Consider the following 26891-nt stretch of genomic DNA (forward strand, 5'->3'; position numbering starts at 1 on the left):
TGGCTTATTTAAGTTTATCATGTTGACTTTGCTACCAATATATATATCTATATATATATATATATATATATATATATATATATATATATATATATATAGATATATATATATATAGATATATAGATATATATAGATATATGATTAATCCATTATATAATGCATGGCTTAATGCAAGTAGGCAATAAAGAACTGTAAATGTATTTTTTAAAAAGCCTGGCCTCAGCAGGGTGTAAGGATCCTGCAACCCAGGAGGGGGCGGTATTTTCGCTGTATGACGTTGGACGTCAACACCCAAAAGAATGAGGAAGCAGAAGAAGACGCGGGGGTTGAAAGAATCGTTGATTGGCTATTTTAAGCAAGGAAGTTTGCCGGCGTGGTAGGCTTTATCACGACACGCACACTGGTGTCTCCGTGCGCTCTCGTTCAGCCTTCCCGCTTCTGCGCAGCTTGACCCGGCCACAGCTACCCAGCCTGCCCCCTGTGTCTACTCGCCCCTTGTGAGCAGCATGTCTGATTACGGCGGTCTGCCGACGAACGGAGTCGGTGCTGGGATGAAAAACGACGCTTTTGCGGATGCAGTACAACGAGCCAGACAGGTAATGAAGTGCTCCACCGCAAGAGGAGGCAGCCGGGGAGCTAACGCTGGTTAGCTGGTGGGGAAACCGCAGCTAGCTTAATCACCCGTGACGTTAGCTGGTGGCAACTAGCAAGCGGGCTAGGAGCTAGCGTTAGGAGCTAGGAGCCATTCATTTGTCTTACACTCTCGCCAGGTGGTGTAACGTTAGTCAGATGAAATGTTTGCGGGCTGGCCTGAGCAGCGGCAGAGGCGGAGGTGACTCGTTCGTGTACAACGTTAGCTAACAAGAGGAAAGTACTTGTCGGGATCATGTGAGTGAAGTTAAACGGACCAACGGGAGCTGCTCGAGCTAAGTTAGCTTGGTTAGTTATTATCGTTAACGGGGAGCTGATCGGGAAGTTTGAGCCTCGTCCATGTGTAAAACGCCATTTTAGAATAATTGAGCCATTAACACCGTTGGTGTGACCTTATGCTTGTTGTGAAATGAGGTCAACTGACTGGTTTGTTGTGTTGATAACGAGCGTTAAATAGACAAAAGGATGCTCGGTTCGTGGGTATTTAGGCACCGTAATGTCCGGTAACGGTAGTCAGTGGCTCTTTCCTTCACGGCCCACGTTACCTTACGGGTCTTTGTACTGATCAACGTTAGTGAAAAATAATCATGATTTATCGATTTAACGCTAATTTATGTTACTCGAGGGGCATCACCAAACCCAGTTATTTGCAATTAGCAGTCGCCTAAAGTTGAACATTTTAATTTAGCAAGCAAAATAATCGATTATCAAAATGATAATCTTATTAGAGTATTTATTTATCAGTTGAATGTAGGCACGGTTGGTGTATTGCATCTCATAGCCCCTCGCTTTTAACGTGTAGAAAAATATTATAAGTACTAATGTTACTCCAACAATTTTTGTTTTGCTCTTTCATAAAGTTGAGGCACGTGTGAGACTCTCTTTAAAAACGTGGTCAAAAGAGAAGAAGCAGAGACAGGATACCTTGACTTTTAGTATTCCCACAATGCATCTCAATACCAAGTTAGACCCATTCTGACTGTTAAATGTGTCTTTCAAATGCCATACCCCGACAAAGGCTGTTCTGAGTTTGTGGTCCCCAGGCCCAGATCACCACATCAGTGTAGTGCTCCTCCTGTAAAAAAAATGTATATGTGTAGTGCTTAATCAAATGAGATGATGTATCTTTATATTAACAATTTCAGGGTGTATTGTAGACTGTTCATCCAGTGTATGTCTTTCTAGATTGCAGCTAAAATCGGCGGAGACGGTGTTTCCTCAGTGAGCAACAACGGTGGAGCTGAGAACTATCCATTTTCGGCACAGAAAAGATCCCTGGAAGAAGCAGGTAAAAAAATCAGCACAAACGGGCAGGTTGTCTGCATTTGTTAGTCTACGTTGTAGATTAACTTTTTTTTTTGTTTTCAGATGAACCCGATGCCAAGAAGGTAGCATCACAGAGTGAAATTGATTCTGCATTGTGTACGTTAAATCACTAATTGATCCTATTACAAACACTTGCTTGGTTCAGTTTCCAATTACTCACCACATTTTCTTTCTCTGACAGCTATTGGAGCTCAGCTGGCGGCCCTGTCCCAACAAAGGTATACAAATATATGTTTTGTGTTTGTTGTACAGCAACACCGTTGGTGCTTGAGGTTATGACTTGGATATATCATTCTTATATCTTTGTTTGTTCTTAACTTGCCTGCAGTGTCAGACCCTCCACAATGACGGAAGAGTTCAGGGTGCCTGATGGCATGGTTGGCCTCAGTAAGTACATGCACATAATTTTCCTTAACCATGGCCAAGATGACTGTTTCACACTTGTTCAAACTAAAATCTAAATCAAACTAACATCTTTGCTGTTGTTCCTAAAGTCATAGGCAGAGGAGGTGAACAAATTAACAAAATACAGCAGGATTCTGGCTGCAAGGTCCAGATTGCGCACGGTGAGTTATATGCTGACATCGGATGTACTAAGTCGACAAATGGTTTTCCCCCCAGCTTGGTTAGATTGATAAATATTTTCATATTCATTCACAGACAGCGCTGGCCTTCCAGACCGAACTGTTTCTCTGACTGGGTCACCAGATGCCATACAGTAAGTTGGTTTTCCCATTTAAGATGATGCATTTCCCAATTGATGATGCATCTACTCAACTCGCAAAGACAAAGTTAGGTTTTTGTTCAGTGTCTTTTGGATCAAGTAGGGAAATAACTATCTTAAACTTACCTGATATTGATTGCTGACTTAATCAGATTACACAATGTGTTCATAGAGTTTAGTATCACAAGAAATTAAATTATACAAGCTCTTAACCATTTCCTTTTTTCGCTTGTACAATGAAGACTGTTCGCACTATTGAGACTTTTCTAAGTCTATGTAGTGTTGTCTCTTGGCAGAACTTCCTTACAGGCGGTGTACTTTTTGTCCCATACAATTGTCACACTTAAACCCCAACTATGGTCCACGCTCTAATCATATCTAAGTCAATAGTTGTTTCCAGCTTTAGTGGCTCACATCGAGGCATGATTTAACTCTACTGTCTGATTTAACCCCTTGTGATGTCTATGATCATATTGCTGATCATTCTAGCAAGCTAATCTGAACACATTGAGAATGAGATGTTTATATCCCTATATCCCTACTTCAGTTGTTTCATCACCCTTCTTTCATTTTATTTTGCCTCCAGGAGAGCCAAGGCCCTTATTGATGACATAGTGTCACGGGGTCATGAGACGCCTAATGGGCAGTCGGGCTCCATGCAGGAGATGATCATCCCTGCAGGCAAGGCCGGCCTTATTATAGGTAAAGGAGGAGAGACCATCAAACAGCTACAGGTGAGAATCACAGGGTACCTTAATATAACTTTATGATCACATGATTCTAAGTGATTTTATTCTACAAATATTAGAAAGAAAATTACGATATTGGGTCTGAGTCTGTGCTGAGTTTAAGTGGATTATAACAAGTAAATAGTGTAACATGCTATTTAAGGTATAGTTGCCTTGTGTGATTTAATGTAATATTCTTCTCCTGTAAAATCTTAGGAGCGGGCTGGAGTGAAAATGATTCTTATTCAAGATGGATCCCAGCCACCCAACATAGATAAACCCCTACGCATCATTGGAGACCCCTACAAAGTGCAGGTACTTCTTAAGCACAGTGGAGATAGTTTTGGCTTCGCAGGAGATGTTTTATGCCCCCTATTTACCTTTCTAATCATTGTGTTTTCTGTTTATAACATTTTTTTTAGCAAGCAAAGGATATGGTTAATGAGATTCTACGAGACAGGGATCATGCCGGCTTTGCAGACAGAGGTGATTACGGCTCAAGGATGGGAGGCGGCGGACAAGGTGGAGGTGGCGGTGGACAAGGGGGAGGGGGAGGCGGCGGACAAGGAGGAGGCGGTGGTATTGGCGGCGGTGGCGGCGGCATCGATGTAAGTAATCGTTGCGTTTATTTCAGCAGTTGGTTGTCATTTTTGTATTTTAAAACCATTTTCCATTGTTTCCTCAACCTGACCACAGCCGAGCTCAAATTGCATAAAATTAACATGATTAAATGACTGAATAATAATGTGTGAATTCCTGATGCATGTTTGCCATAATTTTGATTAATGACTGAGACTAAACTGTTTTGAGCAGTTATCACAATTGTATTTGTAATTTTACAGATAGCTGTGCCCCGCCACTCTGTTGGAGTTGTAATTGGCAGAAGTGGGGAGATGATCAAGAAAATCCAGAGCGACGCTGGTGTGAAGATACAGTTTAAACCAGGTGAGGAGGATTAAACTGCCTATTTCATTACGTCAAACATTTCAATTACAACTCTTGGTCTCCCCCCGTGGCCTGCTAAGCGGTGTTAATGCATGGGTGGAGAAAAATATTATCTAATAAATCAAAACACTATAAAATGATAAATATACAGCTTTGGGTTTATGACAAATGCTTTACAGGGACAATTAAATCTACTAAAGATGCTTCATTTAATAATCTGTAATTTCTCCCCTTATTTTGTTGGCAGGAAAAGGCAATTTATATTTTCTTGATTGTGCTGTTATTCCAACATTTTCAGCTAGGCCAGTTAATAGTTTTTCGTTTCAGTCCCTGTACAAAGCCCAACCAATAAACCTGTCTGCCATTTTGTTATCCCTTACAGATGATGGTACAGGTCCTGAAAAAATAGCCCATATTATGGGTCCACCAGACCAGTGTCAGCATGCTGCATCAATCATCACTGACCTGCTACAGAGCATCCGTGCCCGAGAGGAGGGTGGGCAAGGGGTAGGTGTTTATTTAAGTGTTGATTTCCATGCTGATAACAGAAACTGTGCTTTGCTATGGAACAGTCAAACTAAACTGTGGCCTGTGTCTTCTACAGGGCCCCCACGGTCCTGGTGGAGAAGGTATGTCACCTGGTGGGCGTGGACGAGGTAGAGGCCAGGGGAATTGGGGTCCTCCGGGAGGAGAGATGACCTTCTCCATTCCCGCCCACAAATGTGGGCTTGTCATTGGCAGAGGAGGAGAGAATGTCAAGTCCATCAACCAACAGACTGGTGCATTTGTGGAGATCTCTCGTCAGCCGCCACCAAACGGTGACCCTAACTTTAAAATGTTCATCATCCGAGGGTCCCCACAACAAATTGACCACGCAAAGCAGCTTATAGAAGAGAAGATTGAGGTACGTTCAAGTTACTCAAGGAGCAGAGAAGGAATGTATTGTTTAAACGGCTGTCAAACGATAGCATCCTCTTGACTTAAGTAGTTTGAATGTTTTTCTCCTTTTTTTCAGGCTCCATTGTGTCCAGTCGGTGGAGGTCCTGGTCCAGGGGGCCCTGGTGGTCCTGGTGGTCCAGGTGGTCCCTATAATCCAAACCCTTATAATCCAGGGCCTCCTGGTGGTGTTTCTCAGTAAGTAAAACCCACAAACACTTGACTTCATTTTTTTTCATTAATTTCCATTTCAGTTTGTTTTAAACGGCCCTCTCCTTCTCTGCAGTGGAGGCTCGCCTGGTGGCCCCCAGTACTGTCCACAGGGTTGGGGAAGTAACTACCAGCAGCAGTGGCAAGCCCCAGGTCCACATGACCCCAGTAAGTCCCTTACTTTGTTCACTCACTTCCATTCTTCCCAAATATTGTTTCTGTACTCTCTAATGTTGACTTTTTTTCTATGTTTTGTAAGCCACTTTGTGAATTGTCTGAAGGAGTGTGTGTAATATATGTATATATATGTATGTATGTATGTGTGTGTGTGTGTGTGTCATTACTTAATGTATACTGTCCCCCCCACCCTTGTTAGGTAAGGCGGCAGCAGCAGACCCGAACGCAGCATGGGCGGCATACTATGCTCAATATTATGGTCAACAGCCAGGAGGCGCCATGGGAGCCCAGGCTCCTGGAGCCAGTGCATCAGCACCAGGGGACCAGGGCCAGGCACCACAGGCCTCTGGGGGCCAGCCAGACTACACTAAAGCTTGGGAGGAGTATTACAAAAAGATGGGCATGGGTAAGTGGGCTCAGAGTTTTATTTTGTTGAGTGAGTTATAAACTACACGGTTCTTGCGTCTGGGAGAATAGAGTATTGCTTGACCTACATTTAGTATGATTCAATTAATCAGTTACCTTGATGTCCGTAGTTTACTGTGCAATGAAACTAGCACATGACTGTGTATCCAGTACAAGTGTTATATTTTTATTTATTTCAGCCCAGCCAGCCGGAGGGGCTGGAGCTGCTCCAGGAGCGGCAGCGGCAGCCGCCACTGCAGCAGCAGCAGGCGGAGCTGCAGCCGGAGGCCAGCAGGACTACAGTGCTGCCTGGGCTGAGTACTACAGACAGCAGGCTGCCTACTATGGACAGCCAGGACAGGCACCTGGACAGGCAGTTCCTCCACAGCAGGGACAACAGGTAGCACATCAATGACCAGTGTTTAAAATTAACCTTGTAGCTGCCACGGTCTAGGTAGCAAAAAAGTAACCAACTGTTCACATTACTTTACAAACCGATTACATTTTGACTTTCTCATTTCAGGCCCAGTAAACGATTGGCTCGGCCCTTTGGAAGGTTGTGATGGCTCTCTGGACTAGTTTCTTTTTTCTATCAAGAGATTTCATTTTTGGCTTCAACAAGACAAGACCATGGTTTACTCATCCACCAAGACATTTTCTATTCAAACCTTGTTTGTTTTTTAAAGTCAAAATTGAAGTTAAAGGGAACACATTTTGCCCATGCATTGAACAAAGCACTAAACAGCTACTTGGGTTACTATTCGGTTGTCCCCTTCACCTCACACACAGTGTAATACTTTTGCTCATTTAATAAAAAGTGAAATAAGCATCGTAGTTTGCAAGCTAGCACAACAGCATATCAACACTGACTCACATTTAAGTGTTTTTCCCCATCAATTTCCTGAGGGTAAAAAATTGTCTAGCAGTATTTTGAATATACTCAGAAGTTATGTTTGTAAGAAAAAGCAACCTTTTTGGTCTTTTTGTTTTTCCTTTTCTTGTTCTTGGTACTTTTTTAACTTTTTTTTTTTTTTTAAGCATTCCCAGTGTTTATGTTGCAGGTGTATTTTTACCTGCCATCATGATTTCTGATTTTAATTTTATTCATTGTAATTATTTTCCTTTCAAGAGGGCTGTGTCTGTATACAGTGTATGCTACTGAACTGAAATGTGTGAGTTGGCTGTAAAAAGGCGCAAACTGTCCTAATAGACTGTAAGTTGGTTGTGTGTGCATGTATGAGTTTGTGTGTGTGACTGCCCTCTATTTCATTTCTCACTATTGTTTTTTTTTTTGTTTTTTTTGTTCCAATAGCTTCCCTTACCGTATGCTGATTTCTTTTTTTAGATGTTATTTTTTACTGCTTGTTTTTAAATACTTAAAATAAAACATTGAAATTACCTTGTGTGCTAACATGGTGTTTTATACGTATTGCTTCAGTCGTGTTGGATCAAACGACATGTTTGACTGATTTTATAATTGGATTCTAGTGCTGAAAGTCAGACTGTTGCAGACATACCTGCATCATTATGTAGTGGCTTCCTACCGGATGCCACCTCTGTTGTGAACTACCGTTTGCTTTGGTTTTGATGGATGTATCCACCGGCGAGTGAGGGCAGTCTCGTGCGTCCAGTGGACCAATCAGGACGAGCCTAACTTTAACGAGGGACAACCGGACAGTGGGAGATGGCGCCCAGCTCGAAATCAGAAAAGGACGATGGCAAGCAGAAAGCTCAAAGAAAACACAAAGACCATGTCGTGAAGCTTCTCATGCGTGGGAAGGTAGGCATGAATCCACACAATGCGCGGTATTAATCACGGAAGAGTGGTTCGTGAATAATGAAAGCCTTGCTTTCGGAGCTAGCTGCTAACTAGCTTGGAAGCTAACATCTAACGCTAATCGAAGGCAGGTGGCTAATTAGCCAATCCTACAAAGTGTGCAAACCTCGAGTTATCGGCCAAGGTGTCTCATTATTTGCCTCTCAGTGTGGTTTGATAACATGCTCATAGACCATTCAATGTTAATAGTTCGCGTGTTAGCTAAGTTAAAGCTCCATGAGCGTTAGCTTCAGCTGTACCTCACGACTCGTAAATGGAACCTCAACCCCCAGAAACGCCGCAAATCACCTCACGTTAACCATTTTTACGTTACAGACAATGTATGTACTGTAGCTATGTGTGCTCGAGCCTCCTAAACTACTCCAGGTGAGGTGTGTTGCTGAGCAGGGCCTCGAAGGAAGCAGAATGTTCCTCGTAGTTTTTGTATCCACAACCACCGACAAGGCTATTTCAGTCGTACTGCAACTTCATATCTTCTACACACGTTTATATGCTTCATGTTGCACTGTAAGTGATGACTGTTTACGGTCTACTTAATCCACTCTCTTGCCTGTTCTGCAGCTGTCGGGACAGTTTTCTCAGCGTCTGTTTAGGAAGCTGCCACCTCGAGTTTGTGTCCCATTAAAGAACATCGTCAGCGAGGAGTTCCTGAGAGCAGGGTCAGTGTTTGTTTACTAAATGGGTTTCACGCTCCGTCTGAATAGGATCTTGCTAGTAGGGATGCACTGATGCAACATAATCACATTAATTAAGAAACATAATTTATTTCGGGCTCCGTCACGTCATGGTCGATACCTGCACTGCTTAATAAAGTCACCATCGGTGCCAATACAAATCTGACGTATGGGACGGTGCATCCCTACCACCCTGGGGATTGACTAATATTTTTCAAGCTGGGGCGTTTATGACAGTGATGTGTAGCTTTTTTGGTTCCAGACATGTCTTTCTTGGCTTTACCAAATGCGGCCGCTACATTCTGTCCTACACCAGCGACTGTGGAGAAGATGATGATTTCTCTTTCTATACCTACCATCTTTATTGGTGGGAGTTCAACCTACACAGTAGACTCAAACAGGTAAACGAAAGGTCTTGTACTTGTTAACACCATTATGAATTCTATCCAAAAGATTCACATATAAACCAGAAGGGCTAATTGGATGCAATATCATGTTGTCCTGTGGGTTATAACTGGATGTGTAGTTCTCATGTTCTTTGTCTGTTTTTTCTCTTTAGGTCCATCATGTACGTCTGTTTGCAGGCGAGGAAATCTACAGCGACCTGTACCTGACTGTGTGTGAGTGGCCAAATGACCACTCCAAAATTGTCATCTTTGGTTTCAAGTAAGGAATAATTAACACTTAAATCAACAGCCTTGTGGGGCTAAAGCAGTTTGAGCTAGAATTGTGTTGTTGCAGTGTGAAGGTAATGAGTAATTGTTGTGCATACGTGATTCTACCTGCCCAGTACACGCAGTTCCAGCTCTGTTCTGATGAACTTAATGATGAGTGATGAAAACAACAGAGACATCTACATCACTATTGCCTCCATGCCGCCTCCTAAACCTTGCTCTTACTGCTGCCCTGTTCCTTCAGCCACGACCATACGCACAGGTAAACGCACCCAGACACACGGATGGACTACTTTACTGTTCTCACTGTCTCCATCTTTCTGACTTAATCCCTTTCTCTCTCCAGGAAGTGGTGAGTGTCTGGAGCATGGCTATGTACTCAACAGCAGGTACCAGGTGGTGTACCCGTTCCCCACTTTCCAGCCAGCTTTCCAGCTGAAGAAGGACCAGGTCATCCTGTTAAACACTAGCTACTCTCTGGTGGCCTGCGGCATCTCACTCTGCCCAGGTAACATACAAACACAAATAGCAGTTTCAGCAAATTTCTTATGCCTAAAATCATTGTGTCAGACTTTGTTTTCATATAGGATAGGGCTACACACTTAGTGAGGAACGTTCAAATGGTTATGAAACAGTCTCAATGTAATATTGATTCCTCTTTATGACCTACATGAAAAAAAATGAGACTATCTACGACAAAATGGGCTATTTCAACTAGTCATTCTTAATGCTTGTCATCTGTGCCACCGGGTTAGCTACTGCGCAAAATCAGATGAAATCATGCAGATTCACCAGAAACTCCAAAGCTCAGAAGGGCCTCTGGCAGCAACCAAGAGCAGAGCTTCGCCTTGCTGCTTCACCAGTCCTCGCTGGGAGCAAAACAGACACCATGCCGCTGGATGGAAGGGAGGCACGAGAGAACCAGAACCAAGTCTCAATAGCAGAAAATTACTCTTTTTCTAAAGGGACTCTGGTGCTTGGAAAGACTACCACTTACGTCTACATGGACCGCAAAAATGAACACAAAATGAAAGTTCCATGGAGTAACTTTAAGGAAAAGGGTCAGATCCTGTCATTATAAGGAGTTACTCAATTTGATGGGAGGATGGAACAATTTCACACCACATCAGAAAATTCTGACATGTCTCCAAAATGCAAACTTTGTTTCACACTGATAAAGAGAAAATTACCAATTATTGTGCCCGATACTAATTGTCATTCATTTAAGATTTTTCATTGTCTGATATTTTGTAGCCAGATTTCCACATCCATTTGTATGTCTCTTTTAGGTAAGCAGGGTCAGTCGTCGCAGATCCTTTACACAAAGAGAGCAGCTCTGTCAAATCAAGCCTCCCCATCTTTTTCCTCCACCTCGGCTTCATCCTCATTACCTCGGGGATCTCCCGAAAGCCGACTGCCACCGAGCAAACCTGCTCCAATTCCCTCATCTCCAAGCCAATCGCAAGCAGCAGTGCGAGCCCGGGAGTTTGCAGCAGACCTCTTCAGGCTGGCCCAGGGAGTAGGAGGGAAAGAAAAGGAAAGCCAGGCAGAAAGGAGACCAGTTGGTGGTGAAGAAGAGGCCGCGCAGACACTAGGAGACAAAGGGATACAAGTAGAGAGGAGAGAGGATGAGGAGGATGACGAGGACGAGGAGGATTGTAGAGAGAGGCGGGATGAGGAGAGACGGACTAGTTTGCCACAAGCGTCAACATCAGGTGGGAGCCACAGTTTGCCACAGTGCTCTGAACAAGTGATGTCTCCTGCCTCCTGTTCCTCATCTCCTTCATCCCCTTCATCCCCGTCCTCATCCCAGGAGGGAGGCCCCAGCGAGCCTGGATATGTCAACTATTCACGTCTGCACTATCGGCTTCAACAGCCAGGGGCAACCGAGCAGAATACAGGCGGTGAAGGAGGTAAGAGAATGAGGGGAGGACACGCAGAATGAGGGTATGAATAACCCTCTGATCTGAAGCTGAATGGCATTCTTCTTTTCTTTTTCTGTGTCTCCAGGTTATGAGGATGATAAAGTTCAGCTACCTTTCACAGTCACTGACCTTAAAGGACGAAACCTGCAGCTGGTCACCGGGCCACACAATGGACCGGTGCGTGTATATGTCTGTTTAACTGGCTGTAAATTCAGAAACATTGGAATATTTATCAAGTTGCTCTACTGGTTGATCATTCTTTACTTACTACCAAACGGTTGTCTGTCGGCTACAGAGGGGATCCCTGTACTTTTCATGAGTGTTTATTAGACAGATCAGTGTGCGAGGGTAGAACCCCTGCTTGCTTCAATGTTGGTTTGAACACAGTCTAAGGTGTTTGTAGTCAGTTAAGTGAGGGGTTCTGTGTTAAGTCTGCATGTTAAACCTTTAAAATGTTTGCGTACGTTTGAACTTGTGTGTTACTCTTGCAGAGTGTGTGTGTGGAGCAGCTGACTCTAGACTTTGAGTATCTTATCAATGAGGTCATCAGGAGCGATGCTGCCTGGGCCCCTCAGTTCTGCTCCTTCAGCGACTATGATGTTGTGATATTAGAGGTCAGTGTACACACACACACACACACACACACACACACACACACAGAACTGTGCACTCACACTATATCTAAAAACAATATTGAAACGAAACATAGTTTTCCTCCAATATAGATAGGATTGCAAATTCAAAGTCTCATTAGACCTGCAGTCTTTGGGTTCACTTTATTTTTCCGAGCTATTCAGAAAATATTATCACTTGAGTTGTCCAGTACACAGTTTTTTACTTTAGTGCAGTAGTTCTCTGTGATCTTTTTATTTATGGCTTAATGAGACTTTTAACCGTGCCACAGAAACACTTCCCCGCTGCTTTGTGTGCGAAAAGAGTGTGAATTAAGGGTTTATTTTGATGAAGTTGTTGGATCAGTGGAAAGACGAACCTTTTTAACTCAAAATGCAAACCTGTATTTTTTATATTATGCATTTAATATTTGAGATTCCAAGAAATATAGTTTCTTGTGTGTAAATTGAAATGAGCATTGACACGATGGTTTGCCCAACACATAATCCTGGCTCAATAAAATATATTTGAATGAAGACAATAGTTACAACAATTATGACCATCCCTATTTACTACCTTGTTTCCCATTGAGATTGGGTTTTAGCTCATGTTTTTGAAAAAAAGAAGACTATTTTGCATTTGTCCTGTGTATGATGTGTATCAGGTGTGTCCTGAAACCAACACTGTGATGATCAACATTGGGCTGCTGTTACTGGCCTTCTCCAACTCGGAAGAAGAGCACTGCAGGTACTTGTCCTAAAAATAAAAAATAAATCCTTCTCCAGCTCTGCATCTTTTTTCTCTCCCCGCTAATCTGCCTTTCATTGCTTTTGTTCCCAGGCCAAACACGTATCATTCTAACCTGCAGGTCAGCTGGGACCTTAACACAGGTGTGTGTTGCACCGTGGGCGTAGGTGACCTTACAGAGGTCAAAGGTCAGACCAGGTGAGGAGCTACTGCCAACCCCTCTCTCACACACACACACCTTTCTGTCCGTCTCTTTCTTGTTATGCTCCCTTGGTTTCTGTTTTGTTAACTGTGTCTATCTGTATCTCTCTTGTCAGTGGGAGTGTGTGGAGCTCTTACAGGAAGTCCTGTGTGAACACAGTGATGAAGTGGTTGGTTCCCGAGAGCAGCTCCCGTTACATTAATCGCATGACCAACGAAGCCCTACACAAAGGTGAGTTGTGTACACATTTGAGCACACATTCAGTGTCCTGATATCAACTACAGACCGAATACTGGATCAAAAATGTTCTCCAGATGTCTTTGTATGAGAATTCTCATTCATCCAGGTCAAAGGTCAAATATAGCTGAATGTAGTAACTAGTGTCTAGATCTGGACAGCTGGGGACCATTTTGTGTACATTGTAATTGAATGTACCTTTACAAAAAGCTGGAATGTTTACAGAAAGGTAAAAAAAAGAAGTAAACTGCACACTTGGCATTAACTTGGCCATTTAGGTGACACTCCCTCACAGTTACTAGCACCTTTTGCTGTACTTGTACCGCAGTACATATTTTGCAGACACAGCAGGAATGAATAATGAACATTATGCTCCTTTTTAAGTGTGTTGCAAGAGGCCTTGTTCACAGCAGACATTTGACACTTGTTACGAGTATTATTAACAATGACTCTGTTCTATTTAAGTGTCCCAGTAAGTCATTACATTATGACAGTGAACCTACATGCACAATTTACAGAAGACATAATTATAAATAGAATGGAATTCTATATATAATTCTATGTATTTGTCGACTCGTTTAAGTGTTTGTTTCGCATAAATTCAGTTGTAGTATTGAGTAGTAGTGTTAGTTAAAGTTTCATAAATTTTAGTGGCACAGTTTTTTATTGCAGTAAACTCTTAAGAGGTATGATGTCTGTATCCTCTCTGTCTGCTAAAACAATCACTGAGTTGGATGTGATCAGACGTTATGTTGCCTGTTTTTAAGACAAAGGTTCCAGCCACTGTTGGAGGTTTTACAGTATTTAAACTTGTTTTTTTATTTGTGTGTGTAGATAAGTGTGCATTTTAATTCACTCACTCATCTTCTCAACTAGGCTCGTCTCTGCAAGTGTTGGCAGATAGTGACCGATGCACCTGGATTGTATTATGAAGAAAGAAGAAGGGTCAAAGCAACAGACACAAACGTACACACAGATACACACTGACATGGCCTCGTCGTCGGTACGGAGCTCCACCTTAATCTGAGCAAAACTGAGCTTCGGTAACATGTAGCTCAAACACGTGTCAAATTGAAACCAAACCAGGAATGCTACAGATGCTGAAAAGATGAAGTCTTTGGATGGTATCTGTTTAATTTGACTTTTTGTTGTTTTTGTAAGTGTGTGCTGCATTATTGAAACCACCAAAACGAAGAGCTGGACTGAACGAAGATTTTGGTTTTACTTAATTTCTTTCTCTTTTTTTTAAATTTTTTTTTTTACATAAAGCCGTACTGTTATTGTAGTGCGAGTGTTTCTTTCGTGTGTGTCTGTAACTGAACATATGCAATATCTGCCTGCACCTGTGTGATGATCACCAAGGGGATTTCATCCATAAAGAGTGTGTGTGTGTGTGTGTGTGTGTGTGTGTGTGTGTGTGTGTGTGTGTGTGTGTGTGTGTGTGTGTGTGTGTGTGTGTGTGTGTGTGTGTGTGAGAGAGAGAGAGTGAATGCATGTTTAATGTGTATGTAACATTTGACAGATTCTGCTGCTTCTGAACAAGTTGTTTTCTCGCCTGGACCAGTTCAGTCTAGCTGGGTTGGTTCCAGACTACAGTATTTAAAATGAGAGAAACTGAATCCAGTAAGTCACTTGACTCTTTGAGATCTTTTTTTAAACCTATGTCATAGTGGAGGGGGGAGGGGGCGGTCAACAGCTGGTTTACTGGCATGGAAGTAAGACTAGGTTCTATTGGGATATTTTGTGAAAATAAAAATGTTCAAAGTTTCTTTGCAGACTGTTTTTAGAATCCTTCAACAGACTCAATGTGAGCATTACACATATACTGGCTTGCAAGTCTAGTGTCAAGTGAGTAGTTCTCATGAATCACTGGATTATTAGATCTTGAGTTACTCAGATCTAAGAAAAAATAATCTGTGTTTTTCTTGAACTGGTTACAACTGATGGACATTTCCTAAAGTTTAAAAAAAGAAGCACCTCCTAATTTCATCAAGGTTAACTGCACCAGCAATAGTTTGGGCCGGAGACATTTAATTTTGAGGTTTTAATGATACATATGTCACGCTGCTTCATTCTTGTGAACGTGTGATATCTCTAGAACGTCTTTAGCAATTTTCTTCAAATTTGGCACAAACTACCACATGTACTTACGGTTGAAATTATTAGAATTGGGTAATCATGGGTCATTGTGATCTCAAGTTCTTTTACCCTAACTCAAGAATTCACACCTTAAGTATGACAATTTCCCACAAATGTCTTAATAGGAGAAACTGATGAAGCGAAGACCTTCAGATGGATGTTAACTGCAACATGAGTGGCGGAGGCTGTAATTCTATTAACAGAAGGCCTGAGCTGGAAGTGTATATTTAAGAGGCATTGAGGATTGGACAAAAAATGCTATTGAGTTGCATTAGGGGAAAGTCTGATTCTAGTAATGTTGGCGCTTGACCCATGTTAAGGACATCGTCGTCTCTGCTGCTCCATTATTATTATTGGTATTTTTCAAATCTACCCTTTGAGTTTCCCAACTTCATAGAAGTGCAATTCTAAGTATACAGGCCCATAACATTGTAGGTGATATGGTTGAAGGAAAAAAAATATGGCACAAGTTTTGAGAGCAATCACATCTTTTTAGTTAACAGTGAGAATAAAGCTGCAAACGTCGATCACAAATTTAAGTACAAAGGTCTTCTGAATCACATCAAGAGGAATCAGAAGAGCAGCACAAGCAGAAATCCAGGTCACAATTTTTGTAATAGTGATATGGCATTTAGCACTCACTAGACGAATACATGTAAATATACCCTTGTTTACTCTTTGGTGGGATCTCGGTCGTCAGACCATCCTAAAGGACAGGACAACATCTGCTCATGCCATGTGAGAGGCGGCAGGTTGAGCATGTGCTCTTTGGAAAGGGTCCATCTCGAAAGTCACCACATGCTTGGTCCATTATCACAATAAAAATATAGTTCCATTATCGAGCGTGCACAGAGCACAACACATTTCTTATTAAGGCAATAATGGTTAAACAACATACAAATAGTTTGGATATCTGACAATGCTCACAAAAGGTACATAATATAGGTTATCTACAAAATGTTCAACAACCCAGAAAATACAAATCTACTTTTACACAACAAAAACTTTGAGATAGCTGGTACAAAGGTTGCCATGGATACAGTGTAGTAAGTGCTGCTGATTGGGTGGGATAAGCTTTGACCTCGTCCTGTGGCCCAAACAACTTGCACTGCATCTGCGAAGGTGTGTGTGTGTGTGTGTGTGTGTGTGTGTGTGTGTGTGTGTGTGTGTGTGTGTGTGTGTGTGTGTGTGTGTGTGTGTGTGTGTGTGTGTAATATAGATAATAAAGATAACAATTTTGAAATAACAAAATGGATGATAAGTAGAACAAAAGGAGGAAGAGCAGCAGACTGGGCAGAATCAACACACGGCTTGACTGTCAACGTTTTTTCACAGCTAAATATTCATGACAACAAGAATACTTCACAGGACCTTTCTTTATTAATCCACTGATACATACTATATAGAAGACAAGCCTTTTTCAGTCTATAAATATCAAAGGCACAGGGTATCAGTTAATTGGCCACATTAATAAGAAATTACTTGAAGTAAAATATGGCATTGACACATAGCTGTCAATCAACACCCAAGTCCCAACATAAATTATAATGCAGTATCATTCCAGATGCTACTTTGAGATTAAAAGAAATTATATTTCAGACAGTTCTGTTCATTAAAGTCCAGCTTCCCTGCATAGCCACTGGTTTAAAAAGGCAAGGTAGGAGATATTTTTGAGTTTAGAGTACAACGAAGAACACTTCTCCTCTTTCCACAGCAATCAGGTCGGTGGTTAAGGCGGGGCAGGAGGGAATCAAGACCATGTACAATCCAGTGGAGGCTGGACAGGAGCGGCTACAGGCAACTAGCCACTGTATGAACAGGGAAGGCACAGGGAACGAGGGAAGGACTGTAAAATATCAGGTGAAGGCAAAGAGAAAGAGAATGGCAGCAGCACAAAAGTACAAAATTGGCAAAAGGCTCTTCCACGTTTTCACATGCTTGCAGACACACACCGGACGACAACACGCTTGACACCAAACATCAGCTATTTGCAAAACCTGAAGCGTGCACAGTGACAGAATGGGATGGCATGATGTTCAACTTAAAGCAAAGGTGTGTGTGTGTGTGTAGGAGAGAGAGAATTCTGCAAATGAGTGGCTACGGTTGAGTGCCCTCAGTCAGAGTGTGCAGATTGAAACTCGTCCTGGGCAACTTGGCGGGCGGCTCCATCGGGTCCTTCTCGTCATCCATCGCACTCAGAGAGCTGGACTGCAGCACGAGATCGCCGCCCTCGTCTTCGCTCTCCTCTTCCTCATCATCCTCCTCTTCTTCTGATGGAGAAAGGGCATTGATGCGGCATTAAGTGACCTGATAACAGGCTGAAACGTGAAACTAATCCTATTCGTGAGGAGAATCACAGTGAAATTACCTTTCTCCAGGTCCCGAGAGATTCGGCTCTTGACAGTGCTGGCAAACTGCAACACAGAACAAGAATTGGACATTTATAAACATGTATCATCAGGTGCAGACTGATACTATGGGACTGTATGCGCAGACACCTACTTCTCCCATGACCGCAATGGGTGTCACTCCTTTAGCCTGGGCCACCCTGTGTTCTATCAGGTAGTACATATACTCATCATACAGCAAGCGGATCAGGTGAAAGGAGCCAAAGCTGGCAGCACTGCGCAGAGTCAGGTCCCGGATTACCATAGAGCTGGTAAGAAAGCACAGAACATCACTACCTTCCACATGAAACAAAATATTATTAAAATATACTGTTTTTCTCTTTCCTCTCACCTATAGAAGGACCAGTTGAGCAAGAAGACCTTGGCAGCCTTTGGTAGGGCGACAGAGTTGTGCTCGTAGGGCTTTAGGGCCTCAGAGACAACGCCGTCCAGCCAGGTAGCCCACTGCTCAAGAGAGTTCTGCTGCTGCAGAGTCATCTTAAAGTCCTGCTCCAGCCGCTGTACCACACGGTCCTCACACTGACATACCCAGGATGCCTGCTCCTGAGGGGGAGCCCGGGTGGACAGGGTCAGGTGTCTGCTCTATTCCACTTAAAACAGTAATGTACATATATAGACAGGAGGGTGCGATAGTAGTACACACCTGTACGTTAGTGAAATCCACCCGGTTGAGGTCTGAGAGCATCTGGTTGATCTGGGCTGTGTTCTGCAGGACAGCACGGGCTGCCTGGGCCAGGTGGTTCAGGCTGGTATAGCGGCGCAGCGTCTGGGAGAAGGAGCCAACACACACCACCTGAAGGACAGAGGGAGGAGAAGGATTGAAGGCCGCCATAAGAAGATGGCTCATGTCAAGAAGCAGCCACAATGAGGCTCAGTTCACACTGGGCTGAAGTGCATCTTGGGTTTTCCACTCCTGAGACAACAGACAGACAACCAAGACAACGCCAAGGACACACTGAGATCAATGCAATAAAAAATGGTCATTAGAGACTACCAGATGTGGACTGTCTGAATGGGATGTAGACATCATCTGAATAGATCTGAAACACTGTTAACATCTGATGTAGAAAATGGATGCAGAGCTCTGTCTTAATAACAAATCAGTGCAGAAGCCTACAAATACCTTTATACGAACCATCTCTTCTGGGATGTTCATCATGGCGCCTGTCAACCAATTCTCCAGACTCTTGGCAAAGTTGCGAATGGCCTGAGTTAAGGCACCTGAGGAAGAGATGGTGTTGATGTAGAGAGGATAAAGAGAGAGAGAGGGTATACATTTATATTTAAACGCACAGGTGTTCGTAGAAAGTTAAACCCTCAAACTTGCCCCCAGATTGCCCCCGTATGCTGCAAATCAGTAAATTATTCTTGATTGCCTCACTTAACAGTTTTGTACACGCGCCTCTTACAGGCCTTACAAACTTACTGGGGATGGGTCTCAGGACATCAGGGATGAGGATCTCCACTAGAGTCTGGTAGAGCAGGTTGTCGCACTCTTTGGTCCAGCGCAGCACCGGCTCATACTTACACAGCACCACCAGGCACGACTTGGGCAGACGCTTCTCAGACTCATTGTGCCTGGAGGAAGAGTGGACACACCATTCATACTAGTTACAGCAGTGGATGAGATGTAGGGGCTAGTATTTCTTCAATAGCATTGGCTGAGTGTATTAATGACACGTACAGGTTGAGTGATTCTGTGTCACTGCTCTGGCTGAACCTCCAGAAGGATTTCCACAGTGTCTCCACGAGAGTGAACTGAAGGTTGACCATCACATCCAGAATGGCCTGTGGGGATCACACATAATATACCACTGATATGCTCGACAATTTCATCATGAAGAATGTTTCATTAGTGCAGGGAGCTTGGTGTCTTTCAGTATTTAACACTTATGTGCTACGTCAACCGTGACGGCAGATTGTCAGCTTGTATTAAAGCTGGGTGATAACAGTAGACATCAAGGCTATGACTTGTGTATGTAGACGAAGAAGAAAGTTACGGTCAGTGTCATGTCCTGTCCTGTCTTTGTTCATGACTGCCTACCTCACAGTGCTCTCTGTAGAGAGTCTGAAAGGCCTTGAGGTGTTCTAAAAGGATCCCATCAGGCAGGGTTCGATCTTGCAGATCAATGTCCACAAAGTCTGGCAGCGGCCTTGATGGTTCTGCACAAGAGACAGCAGTTATCCAGAGTTATAAATGAATCAAAGAGTATTCATTTATTTTAAATAAAATTGTGCGTAGGTTTGCGAGTGTAGGTTTTGCTCACCAAGAAACTGCTGATACTGTTGCACCTGCGCCGAAATATCACAAAGTGCCGCTGCCTGCTGCTGACCCATCCCAGCTGACGTCCCATTGGTGAGCCCCTGTACCTTATGAAGTGGCTTTATCCTATTGGACAGAGTACCCATCAATCAGGGGACAGTGAGAAAGAATCACAGGGGAGCAATTGGAGCCCTTGAAACAAGCTGCAATAACATCGTAAGCAAAGCGACTAATACATCTTGTTTGAATGGACGATCTACCACAATGATGCTCCAAGTGTTGAGATAAGGGACACAAGTACGCAGCCTCATGTGGATACCTATTTTTCTGTGAAAAAGGCTGCTGCCTCATCGCCATGTGCTGTTGTTCATCCATCAGTCTGAGCAGTGGGGAACCAGATTTGATCCTGAGACCATAGTAGTGGTACTTCGAGTTCCCTCTGAAACACACACACAATGAGTAATGACGATGCCCTGAGATACTCGTCTCGCAAAATGTATGTGTGTATATATGTATATATATATAAATATATATATATATTTACCTGGTCCCTAATCTTCGTGTACGTAGCCCCATGAAGACAGACCTGATGAGTTTGCCGAAGGATGCAGCATTAACAGGTTCTAGCTTCTGCTCCTGGCAGTGCAGCAGGTAGTGGTAGTAGAGAGTGCAGCGAGGCAAACTCACCCCCTCTGCCCCCTCATAGTTATCACACAGCCACTGCACCTAGGGAAGAAGGACAGAGTTTCATTTTATGAACGTTCATGTCTTAAAATCCAACCAGGAAATCGTTCACTTTGAACTTGAGTACTCACAGTAGCGGGTGGAGCACGAGAGTTAGGGTTGGAGAAAGTCGGTCCTCCTCCACCTGCTGCTCCTCCTCCTCCTAACATATAACCTCCCTGAATGACATAGCCCCCTCCGCCTGCAGCAGCTCCCCCACAATTGGCTCCCGCTGTTGCCACAGAAACCGGCTGCGAGGTCACAGAGCCAGTGATGTCTGACTCAGAGCTGGGCGTGGTCTCGTAGTAGGAGGAGGAAGAGGTGGGAGGGGTCTGGGAGTAGAGGGGCGAGTCGGAGAAAGGGTAGTTGCTGGATCGACTGGACAGGAAAAGGCATGTACACACACACACACACACACACACACACACACACACACACACACACACACACACACACACACACACACACACACACACACAGACACATATAAATGCACAAAAAAACACAGTTGTGTGACTAGGAAAGTAACAAGGTGTGTGTGTGTGTGTGTGTGTGTGTGTGTGTGTGTGTGTGTGTGTGTGTGTGTGTGTGTGTGTGTGTGTGTGTGTGTGTGAGCATGCACACAGAGCAGGTTTCTCTCTACTCACATGGAGGACGTAGTAAAAGACACGTCTTCTCCTCCGTCCACATACTGCACCTGGCCAGAGTACACATGCTCCACCTGGACAAGAATCAAACAGGAGACTTAATTAAAGAATCATGTTTTCATTTTTAGCTACTTTAAGGCAGCATAACAAGCCGTTAACACAATATTAACATATTATTTACTTTGTGAAGTTATGGGAAACGTGTTAGTGAACAGTTGTATGTTACACACAGAGGAGCACAGGTTAACATAAGCATTAATTTGGAGCCCTGTGTCTGATTAATGAAAGTCCAATATGCACTCTGTTCTTGGTATCATCAACTCTTGTGAGAAAGTCTCTTTAGCAGCTAATCACTAGTTTTGTCTGTGTGTCCTTATGTGGAGGGCAGATATTGCATCATGGATTTTTAGAGCTTTTTGGCTGAGAAACGCTGCCGGCTGCTGCTGGAAACATCCTGGATCAGTGTGATGAGAGTGAACGCAAACAGTGAAGCTATAAAATCAAAACAATGAGCTAAAACGCTACATAAAAAGTAAGGTGAACTGCAGCTTTGGGATTTAATTATCTGCCAGACATCCACTGTTAGTATACAATCATGAATTGTAGCAGCAGATTGTAGCTTAGTCTTTACAAGACATTAAGCTGAATACAAAAAGCAATGATCGGAGAGTGAAAGATATAATAATAAATTAACTATTTTTCTTTCAATACTATGCACACCTCATATTGTTGTTCTACTGAATAGAGAGTGCTCAGCTCCATAAGTGGGTAAAGAAGGTTTTTTTTAAGAGGAGGGATTGAACAGGCACAATTTCTGAAACTTGTTTGACAGCAGACTGTCATTATTGATATATATCAATAGAAGAATAACTTTTTTCACCATTGTCCCAGAACCATCCTGAAAAATAATTTCAACCGCCCTGAATTCATTGTTGACCGTCACAAATTTGAAATGTTACCCTTTTACTTTGTTGGTGTCATCCATAGAAGTTATTTGCATAAAATGACACAAGGTGGTCCAAAAACAATCCTAATCGCTCATTCACTCGCTCACAGAGGTGACCTGCAGGGTTCAGTTTTCAGGCACATCACAGACAGCCTGGGGAGGCCATAGTGATGGAGAGGAAAAGACATGCAAAGCAGGCAAGTGTTTTGTCAAAATGGCCAAAGGGCTTTCTCTCCTACATTCCTCTCTTTCTATCTGCCTGTAGCATAATCAAATTACCTTTAATTTAATGTATTTATTGTATATTTTCTTACATGATAAGAGACATTTTTTTGTATGTCTGTTTACCTCCTGGCTAATGTGCACAGACTGTAGATTGTTGGTGTGGCCAGACTGAATCTTCTTGGCTGCCTGCGACACTGCTTGCAACACTGACCTCTGCAGGTGAGTAAAGCCACAGTGTCAGATAGAACTATGGGGAACCAACCATATGCTGTGACATGCTGCTACGTGGTCAACGGGTACATTATTGAGGTTTGTGTATATGTTTGCATCTTACCTGCTGGGTGGACTGCACTGGTTGGACCACCTGAGTAGGAACACCAGGGGCAGGTGGGCTGGAGTCGGACAGACTGTCATTGGAGTGAACAGAGCCCTCTAGAGATGCCAGAGGGAGAGAGGTTTCATCAGACGATTGAACAAATCAACAGAAAAGCCAGCCACCATTACCAAGTTCAGTACTCACGACACACTGCTTCCAAATCGTAATAACAGTCACCGCAGAACATCTTACAACAAAGTTTTTCCACTGAGGAGAGACTGATAGTTGGGAGGAGAAAAGAGTGCCTATGTCCAACTCTGCTTTCATCCTTATATCTTGCATGCAGAAGGACAGCCTTGGACAGCTAATCTCCCCAGATGGAGAGAGGAATCACTCCATCTTGTAAACATGCAGATCAGATGAGAGAGGGAAATGAGAGATACACGAGGGATGAGGGATAGAGGGTGGTAGGAGGAGAGGGTGAGAGTCACTTCCTTGTAGCCTTCAGGTGAGAAAACAATTTACTGAAACTGTTTTGCACCATCCTGCTCTCACTTACTCTGAGTTAACTGCTACAAACATACCCGTAGTTGCAATTGACTCAATTCAATTTTTTCATTATGATTAGGGCGGAGAGTGACAACTAACTGTTCCTTCCAACCTGGCAGTTTGGAGAGTGAATCATTTTTTATTTAAACAACTTTGAATTCCTCCAATAACAGTTCAGAAGCAATTCATACGTAATATGATATACCTATGTTACATAGCGTTTCCCTCAGGCTTCTGGCTAAATATCCAATTAGTCACTTCAGTCTGGTAGCAACTGTTATACCTAAAACTTTAAGTACATCAATACAGCCTTCTATCATAAATGTGGATACATAGAACAAAAACACAATAGCTAAACTATACCTCTTTAATAGTGCGAGATTACTACGTGGGCTGCATACCCGTATTGAGAATAACCCAGCTCTTTTTACTGCAGTTTATAGATAGGAGGGAGAGCTAGTTTTAATAAGCAGTTATTCAGCAATCCTAGTAGCCCTACTTCCTGAGCGTTCGACAAGCCCCGGGCCTGCCAGTCTCACTCTGGGTGAAAGTGCACAGTGTTACTCGACACTAGCACGGAGGAAGATCTACGAATAGACGGCCCTAAAATAAACATTCAGATAGACACCAGCGTTGGGGTCAGTTCTCTCTCATATCCTCCAGTTAACACCATATTTCAAAAGTACCAACTCAGTTGTTTTTCTAAATTCAAAATGTGATTTTAAAAAAGCAATGGTCCACAGCCTCCTAAGCAAGCCTTACATTAGTTACCATAGATACTCGCTTATCTTATCTTTTGTACAACTGCAGGATTGCACACGTAAAGCCATGTTGAATCAATATAATAAAAAAAAAACGTTGTTGTACAATCTCTATAATAGCAAAAGCAGCAGCGTAGAAGTTAAGTCAGGTTTCAATAATCAGCCATCCACGTTCCCATTTTCGGGACTATGCAGCCTAGCAACCATGTCCATCAGCTTACTTCGTCCTCATAACGTTTGCAGCAGTAAACCAGACTTAGACTGAGAGCTCTGTATACACAAATGTAGTCAGATAGTGCCTAAAATGTCTGTGGATAGCACTGGAACATGTTTTTATGAAGTGAAACCTAGGGATCAAGGATCAGATAATGGCTTTACACTTGCACATTGAAGTGCAAAAATGATTCCTTAAGTTAACTAATTATTACTTAGAATTATGATTATTGATTTATGCTGCTAGCTATTCCTGATGTAAAATATGAATTGAGTAATCGCACAAAGTGACATCATCCAATGTATTTATTATGTCAGACCAACATTCTAAAACCTAAAGATAATCATTGATGTTAAACAGAAGAAATCCTGAACAAGCCAATATTTGGGCTTTCCCCTTGAAAAATTACTTCATGATCAAAGTTGTTGACAAGTCAATGCACTAAATGTTTAGGTATTGCTTGATACCACTTCGATCTAACTTTAAAGAGATTGAGGCCCTGGCAACTGAAGCCTGTTTGATAACGAGCATCAATCACAATGTGTCTCCCACTAGGATCCAGCCTGTTGCTTTTCCCCACAGACACATGGACAAACTGATGCTGGCTCAGACTGTATTCCATGTCAGATCCTCCGTCAATTGAATCAACATCAATAGCCCTAGCACTGCTTTTGTTGTTTAGTTAGTCACTGTACATACTTATATTTCACTGTATATACTATATATACACATCATAGACTACATATACTTTGCATTTTGGCACCTTCTTTATTGTTTAATTTTCTTAAATTGAATACGCTCTACTGTTCTGTTTTGTTGTATTTTTCATACCTAATATTTTTGTGTCTTCTATGTAACTTTGCTTGCTGTTGCCACAAACAAATTTCCCCTTGGGGATGAATAAAGTATACATCTATTTATCTATCAATATATCCAATGTCTGTGTGCACAGTATGGGGTTTGCAGGTATCTGTCGCGTCAGTCATTGCATGGTCTCTCACCTGTGACCGTCACTATGATGTACTGGGGCGAGTTGCTCTGACCATTACTCTTCTGGATGTCTGGGTTCACGTAGTGCTGCGTGGGCGCAGTCAGCACCGCGGCCTTTTGGCTCTGGCTGACGGGCGGCGCCTGAGAACAAAGCGCATCCTGTCCTGTTTCTGAGGCCGACTGGTTAGCCGACACACTGGTCCCAGAGGTTGGTGGCATCTCGGACAGGAAGTGTGCTGTCTTTGCGGATGAGGTTGTGGTGGTGGGAGGTGTTGCTATGGTTACTGTGTTGGCCTGCTGAGGCTGAAGGTCCTCAGAGTATCCAGAAGTTGCCATGGCAACCGATGCTTTGAGGCACTAGTTCTGCAGATGAAGAGAGATAAAAAGAGATTAAAAAAAAAGACACACGGCCCTCATTAACGAAAGTGCTGCAAACATACATAACACACTTTTTGGCACGTTATTGTAGCCCTCTGTGATTGGGCAACACAGACCTTGAGCGTGTCCGCTCACACGTGTGTGCGCACGTGGAACATGAACCAGAAGAGGAAGTGGGGCTTTTGTTGGAAACTATCAGTGGCATCGAGCTTTTCCTGTTTGGTCCAGGAGGAAGCACAGTGCGACACGAAAGCACCAGGAATAAAGCAATGAAACACATAAATACATATTTAAAACGAGGTTCATTGACCATTATCATCGTGTTTCGAGTGAAATAAATCAACTAAATGACACGTTTGGAATATGAAAATAAGCGACCGTGGACAGTAGCAGATATTACCATCTGGAAATGAATCCATATATTAATCTTTGGACCCAGTGCCTGTCAAAACTTTAGCCCGTCCCACTGGAAGATAAACCACTCCTGCGTAAACCAACACGGCAAACAAGACAATCAGAGGATCATCCGGCAAACCGTGTTCAATGTCACACCAAAAACTTTTTCAAAGTCATAAGAAAAGACTATGAAGCACACTATATACACTCATATTTCCGCTTTTACAACTCGTAAACGAGCTCGTCCCGTGAGCAGTTCACTGTGCCCGTTTTAATCTATCTGAGGGCTTGAGCAGTGAGTTGAGAGGAGCGATGGCTTCCAGCGAGCAGCTCCGTGGAGTTGTGACGTGAACGAGAGCTGCAGCTGATCGCTCGTGACTTGTGAGGGGAAGGTAATACATCCACAACCAGGCCACCGAACACGTCTCGTTATCATTTCATCATAATCGAAACTGTGACTAAATAAAACTGAACATTCTGACAAATGAGCCAAAAAGTACGATCGGCAATGAACGCACCCGCCATCTTGTGCCCTTATCAAATATCTGACATCGCCATAACAACAGTCAGCGTTTGAAGAGAAGCGAGCGACCACGTTCATCCCCACGAGCTGAACCACACCATCCGTCACGTCACGAGCTCGAACAACCTTCACGTCCACGCCGTACAAACAAGCACGCAAACATGAAATAATAATTCTGAGATAAATAACTTTTTCACCTCTAGTTTATCCCAATATTGTCCTTTTAAGTCGTTGAAGTTTTTTTCCCCTTACATTTAGGTTGTTGTTATTGACGTCCCGTTGCTTGGTTCTTGTCGCCAGGACTACCGTGACTATGGCGCCTTGCCTTCACCGGGGCAACTGTTGCTACCCTTTCGTCATCGCCCCGCCCCACACTGCATGCTGATTGGCTGACGTGCGAGGT

At 43.1% G+C, this 26891-nt stretch overlaps 3 protein-coding genes across 3 annotated transcripts; 2 read left to right on the forward strand and 1 right to left on the reverse strand.

Moving 5' to 3' along the window:
* Positions 1-506: 506 nt before the first annotated feature.
* khsrp (KH-type splicing regulatory protein) lies at positions 507-7500 on the forward strand (the record flags this gene model as incomplete). Its single annotated transcript, XM_079220360.1, has 18 exons — positions 507-596; positions 1837-1939; positions 2020-2073; positions 2159-2195; positions 2306-2364; positions 2472-2543; positions 2638-2695; positions 3288-3435; positions 3646-3744; positions 3852-4041; positions 4276-4374; positions 4757-4881; positions 4979-5278; positions 5390-5508; positions 5597-5688; positions 5897-6103; positions 6312-6502; positions 6626-7500. 18 exons carry the CDS (start codon positions 507-509, stop codon positions 6632-6634), a joined length of 2052 nt encoding a protein of 683 aa, XP_079076486.1. The 3' UTR covers positions 6635-7500.
* A 286-nt stretch (positions 7501-7786) lies between these two features.
* Positions 7787-14740, forward strand: dcaf15 (DDB1 and CUL4 associated factor 15; the record flags this gene model as incomplete). The annotated part of the gene is made up of 13 exons (XM_079219378.1): positions 7787-7882; positions 8501-8598; positions 8876-9014; positions 9173-9279; positions 9404-9549; positions 9634-9795; positions 10577-11200; positions 11298-11389; positions 11704-11826; positions 12489-12571; positions 12665-12769; positions 12889-13004; positions 13887-14740. The coding sequence occupies 13 exons, from the start codon at positions 7787-7789 to the stop codon at positions 13940-13942; spliced, it is 1947 nt and encodes a 648-aa protein (XP_079075504.1). The 3' UTR covers positions 13943-14740.
* A 1778-nt stretch (positions 14741-16518) lies between these two features.
* On the reverse strand, positions 16519-25542 carry rfx1b (regulatory factor X, 1b (influences HLA class II expression)). Its single transcript, XM_079220331.1, has 17 exons — positions 25203-25542; positions 22696-22793; positions 22485-22574; positions 21191-21264; positions 20636-20921; positions 20365-20546; positions 20140-20259; positions 19825-19946; positions 19602-19720; positions 19242-19345; positions 18984-19135; positions 18681-18778; positions 18201-18350; positions 17889-18100; positions 17652-17805; positions 17518-17563; positions 16519-17419 (listed from the first exon to the last, which is right to left on the reverse strand). Exons 1-17 carry the CDS (start codon positions 25525-25527, stop codon positions 17247-17249), a joined length of 2505 nt encoding a protein of 834 aa, XP_079076457.1. The 5' UTR covers positions 25528-25542; the 3' UTR covers positions 16519-17246.
* Between the last annotated feature and the right edge of the window lie 1349 nt (positions 25543-26891).

The sequence above is a fragment of the Taurulus bubalis genome (assembly GCF_910589615.1).
Source record: "Taurulus bubalis genome assembly, chromosome: 6".
NCBI lineage: Eukaryota > Metazoa > Chordata > Actinopteri > Perciformes > Cottidae > Taurulus > Taurulus bubalis.

What these genes read in the sequence shown, in the direction of transcription:
- rfx1b (XM_079220331.1), bottom strand. Translation starts at nt 25,527, where the DNA reads ATGGCAACTTCTGGATACTCTGAGGACCTTCAGCCTCAGCAGGCCAAC. An exon ending in TCTACAGAGAGCACTGTGAG is followed by an intron (nt 19,346 to 19,601) that starts GTAGGCAGTCAT and finishes TGATCCCCACAG; the next exon opens with GCCATTCTGGATGTGATGGT. An exon ending in CCATTGCGGTCATGGGAGAA is followed by an intron (nt 17,564 to 17,651) that starts GTAGGTGTCTGC and finishes TCTGTGTTGCAG; the next exon opens with TTTGCCAGCACTGTCAAGAG.